Below are 5,961 nucleotides of genomic sequence, written 5' to 3' on the forward strand. Positions count from 1 at the left end.
TCACTTACCTCCGAAGAAGACAACAAAAACACGAAGAAGAAATCTTTGTTCTGGCGGCAGTGTGTGACACGTTTTGATTAGTTTGGTGAAGAAAACTCGTTGAAGAAAAACAGAGCCTAAAGCTTGGCTCTATTGTCGATATGGTGAAGCTATCTGCGGAGCTCATAGAGCAGGCTGCTCAGTACACCAACCCAGTGAGAGACCGAGAGTTGGACCTACGAGGTAAGTCTGTGCGCCTCCCTCGCAGCGGCATCGGGCCTCGTTGCTTTTAACTTCATTCAGTCGGAGAACACCAGGACAGGAAGTAGCTGTGTCTGCAGACTGCAGTACCTGGCTTTGCGAGGCGTTCAGAACAGCATCTTCATTTGCTTCCTTTTTAATCATGTTGGCTGACCCGGAGAAGCTAGGCTGCTAGCATGGTAGGAAATCGGAGTGAAACTACAAGCAGGAGACTTTCTGGAGTTTCCAAAACGGCTCTGAATGCTCAGTGGAAAAGCAGCCGTGGAACAGGTGTTTGTATATAGAAACTATTCAAGTACTTTGACTTGAACCTTTCCTGTGTTTTACCCTAAAGGTTATAAGATCCCGGTTCTGGAGAACCTGGGAGCGACTCTGGACCAGTTTGATACCATCGATTTCTCTGATAATGAAGTGAGGAAACTGGACGGTTTCCCTTTGCTCAAAAGACTTAAAACGTTGCTGATGAACAACAACAGAATCTGGTAAGATGTCAGATCGAAGTGATCAGATGCTGATTGGAAGTAAATGGATCCTGCCTGGTCAAGTGGTGCCAGTGACCCCAGGCTGTGGTCAGGGTTTCCAGCCAAAGCACAATGAAAATCCCCACCAAAAAAGGGCTAAATCTCATATGACTATTAGGGTTTATTTATTGTTGTTGTGTTTTAATTTTGGATATTTCAAACATCTTCCAGTTCCAGTGATAGATGTTCTTTACAAAGTTAAAGTTTTCTGATTTTTGACAGGGTGCATCATCCATGAATTACTTGTAAATAGTCTCAACACAACAATATTACTGTCATCATAATAATTACTGAGTCAACTTGTTGTCCAGTGTAAGTTGCTATTCTGACAGGCCTACATCATGTGAGGTGTTAATGTGGCTGTTGTCTCTCATGCTGCTGCGCTTCTTCCAGTCGGATCGGGGAGAACCTGGAGCAGTCCCTGCCAGATCTCAGAGAGCTGGTGCTCACCAACAACAACATCCAGGAGCTGGTGAGTAATGTTACCATGGAGCCCCAGTTTCTGCTGTTTGGAACACGTGAAGGGTATAAAATCAAAGCAAACACGAGAAACTGTTGAATGAAAATTTGACCAGAACTAGGGCTGCACCAGTTTTCTCGCCGATCACTGATTATGATCTTTAAAAGGCATAACATGATGGTTCCAATTCCGGAACCATCAGGTTCCAGCATGAACATACTGAACATACTAGAATAGCTATTGAAGTCAGATTGGCCTTTACCCTTCTCCTTACTGGATAGAAGTACAACCTGTTGAAAGTCTGATCTGCTGCTCACACATCAGGGCAATTTGGGGTCTAATTTAAGTAAAATTAAAACCTGCCCATATTCATCTCTATTGGAACTTAGTTCTCCTTCTGCTCTCATTTTGTCTCAGGGAGACTTGGATCCACTGGCCTCAGTGAAGACGTTAACCCTGCTAAGGTAAAGCTCTCACAAACATGTTCTGCTGCAATGGGGCTGAATGTTGGACCCCTCTTGGTCATCACCTCCAGACATGCAGCTCTGTCCTCTGCTTGCAGCTTGTTGAAGAATCCTGTGACAAACAAGAAGCACTACAGGCTTTACGTCATCAACAAAATCCCACAGATCCGTGTGCTCGATTTTCAGAAAGTGAAGCTCAAGGTAAGGTCTGGCAAACTCAAAATACCGATGTATGTTAATAAAGATCAACATGTTCCTCTGACTGTGCTGTTCCAGGAACGGCAGGAGGCAGAGAAAATGTTCCGAGGCAAACGAGGCGTTCAACTCGCCAAAGACATGGCCAGGCGAACAAAAACGTGAGTCTGCTTCAACAGCAACGTCTCCGGATCCCTGATGAACTACTTCCTTTCAGCAAACCTGAACTATCATTATACATTTACATACATGTAGTGAAGAGGACAGCAGTTGATTCCGTCCCAGTCTCACAGATGAGGAGAAAGTCTAAATAAGCCGTGTCCCTTTCAGGTTTACTCCTGGGGTTGTTCAGCCAGAGAAGAGAAGGACGGGGCCGTCTCAAGCTGATGTGGAGGCCATCAAGGTCAGTTTGTCAAGTGGGCTCTCTGACCCCACCAGTCACACAAAGATAAATGTTTTTCTCACTTTTCTCCTTTGTCCTTTTATAAAAGGACAGATAAGAACTACATTATCCATGAGTAATAACTATCTAGACTGATAGATGACTGTGGGTCGTTATCTAGCTGTAGTAGGCTACATTTGGAAGGCCTCAGTGCTGGAGATATGTCTGTAATCAGGGTCATAGTTTGTGTCCACTTTTTTTAAAATATACTGCAGCTGTACAGCCAGCATGAGGTTCTGATTCATTTGAGAAGAACACAGGTTGTGCTTTAGCTTTCTTTCACTGTGATGTTGATAATCTGCATCGACTCCAGGCCAGATTGTAATAACATTTCAATAGTGGTTTTATCTGATCCCAGTGCAGCATTGGACACAATTGATCATGACATTTTAATGTCCTCATTAGAAAATAGAGTTGGTATTTGTGGCATAGTACTCAGCTACCTTTCAAAGTGAATGAAATAATCTGCAGGATCCATCCTCATCCTCTGCTCTTCAACATGTATAAGCTACGGTACATTGAAATTTTATGCAACAATAAGACATCACATGTACTCTGATGACACACAATTGTACTTTAGTTTTTCACCAGCACATTATAGTGTGGTGTAAATACTCACTAAATAATGTGAACAGATTAGAACAGTTTGTGTCAAAATTTTCTTCAGCTAAAAAAAATATTAATCTGAAGTTTTAGTCTTTGAACCAAACAAGCATTGATTAAAAACCTGTAAAGTATGAAGACTTTAATATTATTTGAATTAAATCTATTCTGCATTCCAAGAGTCGAACCAAAACATGCTGATCCGTGCCCTGTATCCACTGCAGGAACTGGCAGAGTCAGTTAGATGGTGCTGAGGTTGTGTAAATGTGTTTCAGAATGCCATCTCCAACGCTACGTCGCTGGCAGAGGTGGAGAGGTTGAAAGGCATGCTGCAGGCTGGACAGATCCCTGGACGAGATCTCAGACAAGGTGTGTTCCAACCTGCTGCTGCTGTCCTGTATGCTTCTACTGACAGACCCGCAAACTAGGATGTGTGGAGGTTCTGAAGATGCAAGATTGTTCCCTCATAGAAGTACTGCTTCAGAACCACCACACCACTGACTGAAAGGTCAATTAGAACAAATAATCTGCTTCCAAAGACAACAAACTAAGTCTGTCCTGGTTTAGTAGCTTTGGTCTCCAGGACTCTTTCCCTCAAACAACATGGGATTATTTTTTCTTTTCAGTATGAGGTTTTGTTGCTGAACACACTGCTGACTGACTCAAACTCAAGAATAAACCTGCTAGGAAAGGTTTTGTTCTGTGTTTTTTTCACATTCAGGTTTCCATTTACTGCCAAATTATTTCAAATATGATATAATATAAAGAACCCAGCTGTTTACAACCCATTGATGATGGAATGTGGAGCTGCATTCTGTTGTCACTGAACTAAAAAGCTGAAGTTTCACATTTCTCCATCACAATGAACCCAACGAGGTCTCAACACCACAGCAGTTTGACATGAAGTCTGTTATTTTTCTATGTGATGATGAGACAGAAACTCATGTCTCATCATTTGTTGATCAGATCCCAGTGGAATGGAGGAGGAAGAAGAGGAAGACTATAATGGTGCAGAGGTGCATATGGAGGAACGTTATGGAGACGGCATAAACAACGGGGACCAAGCAGAGGATGAAGACATGGAGGACGTGCCGCATGAAAACGGCTCCTGAACCTGCTAGCTTTTTTCTTTCTTTCTCAGATTTCTGGTGTGGCACTGCAGTGTGCTGGTTTTATTTTGTAAATTGACTCAAACAGATTTCTTGTACTCCCTGAGATCACATTCTTTTGTCAAATAAAATCTCACTTAGTTTTTTTGTTTTCCTGCGACCTTTGCTGCATTCTGTCAAACTTCTCAGCCACATTTCAGCAACATCAGAACTTTTCAGATAGTTGAGGTCCAGCCTCCTGACAGGAGGGTTCAGAAGCTGAAGCAGAGCTAGTGGTTTGACCACCAGGCAGACCTCCAGTTGGTTCAGTAGAGGAATAGATCACAGGGATTAGTTTTATATATGTTGTTTATCCTCTTTTTCTAAAATAGAAGAGTGAAAGTTATCAAACCCCATAAACTTTCACTTTCCCACCACAAGTTGTCCTTAATTTGTACACGATTGATCAGTGTGAAGTAGCATCATTTTGAATCCGGAGTAAAGTAATTTCTTTTATTTATTATTTATTCTTAATCTCTTGCATTTAATTGAATTTATTTGACTGGGATAGTGCACATTAATCGACTATCATTTTTTGGCAGTGTAAATATGCAGGAATTAGAACAATGTAATAAGATAATCACAAAACACCTCACTACATTTCACAGGACAGAACAAATATAGTATAAAGAGCTAAAACAAAAGATATACACAAGAAAATAACCAACAGACAGAAACATAAAAACAGCATTTAAACCCTCCACTATGATCAGTGGAAGACATGGATGAGATTCACCGGTTTACTGTCAACCAATGCTTGAGTTTCTGTAGCTTCCATGTCCTCTGATGCTGGTAGGCTGTTCCCTGAATGTGAGGCTCTGATATATTCCAGCTTCTGACTTCAGAATGGTTTAGCACCCTTTTCTACTAATTCCTCAGTCAACTTCAGAACTTCAGAGTGTTTGTACTGTAAGTATTTTTGAGTTATTTGCTTACCGGCTTTATACACTCTTGATCAAAATGGCCAAAACTCAATCAGGTTAGATGAAGAGCATCTGAAAACATAAATCTTCACGTTCTAGTAGAGATACTCAACTGGGTTTACATCTGGACTTTGACTGGACCATTCAAACACATTATCTTCTCTGAACTAACATGTCATGAGACTGAATGTACAGGGCAGTGGTCCTGCTGGAGGGTGAGCCTTCATCCCAGTCTTATCTTATGCTTCTTCTCATCTTCCATCACTGCAAAAGAAAAGCATCCTGCCACCACCATGATAGTGACGATGTTCAGTATGATCTGTGAGATATCGAGTGTTTTCAGCCAAAAAGTTTCACTTTGGTCCACAATGCTAGTTTGAACAAAAATTACACAATTGAATATGTCATTATTATCATGATTGGTCAAAATGACAGACAACAAAAAAGTCTAGTTCAATCCCTAGTTGTAGTCAAAATAACAAGTCCTGATGACACATTCATTTGTTGGCAACTCTGCTGATCCACCTCATTTGCTTTTACTTTTCAGTTTAAATTTCCATCTGATCAAAACTCCTTTTTCTGGATATTCAAAAATCATGAGCAGTGGAATTTTATGTTGTTTCCAAAATGTGAGATCACATTAAAATACTAAGCAAAGTTCAGCTTTATAATCTTTGAAACAGCATAGAAGTACTGAAAAGCAGTATATTTTTGTGGTTTGAAAAGATTACACAGTGCATTTTTGACTTTTTTCACTGAGATAAAGTTTTTCTCGTCTTAGATAATTTTATGTTCAAGAAACACTGGAATTGTTCAAACCACCAAAAATACACTGCTTCTCAGTACTTCTATGCTGTTTCAAAGATTATAAAGCTGAACTTTCATGAATTTGCAGAAAATTACACAGTGGTGCATTTTTGACTTATTTCACTGAGAGAAAGCTTTTTTCGTCTTAGTCTTATTTT

General features: G+C 40.6%; 1 protein-coding gene across 1 annotated transcript; it reads left to right on the plus strand.

The window, feature by feature from the left end:
* snrpa1 (small nuclear ribonucleoprotein polypeptide A') lies at positions 1-4,185 on the plus strand. The gene is made up of 9 exons (XM_055060041.1): positions 1-222; positions 575-722; positions 1,155-1,233; positions 1,639-1,685; positions 1,784-1,886; positions 1,962-2,041; positions 2,211-2,283; positions 3,201-3,294; positions 3,892-4,185. Exons 1-9 carry the CDS (start codon positions 141-143, stop codon positions 4,035-4,037), a joined length of 852 nt encoding a protein of 283 aa, XP_054916016.1. The 5' UTR covers positions 1-140; the 3' UTR covers positions 4,038-4,185.
* The last annotated feature ends 1,776 nt before the right edge of the window (positions 4,186-5,961 follow it).

The sequence above is a fragment of the Poeciliopsis prolifica genome, unplaced genomic scaffold, assembly GCF_027474105.1.
Source record: "Poeciliopsis prolifica strain line A6 unplaced genomic scaffold, Auburn_PproV2 SCAFFOLD057, whole genome shotgun sequence".
NCBI lineage: Eukaryota > Metazoa > Chordata > Actinopteri > Cyprinodontiformes > Poeciliidae > Poeciliopsis > Poeciliopsis prolifica.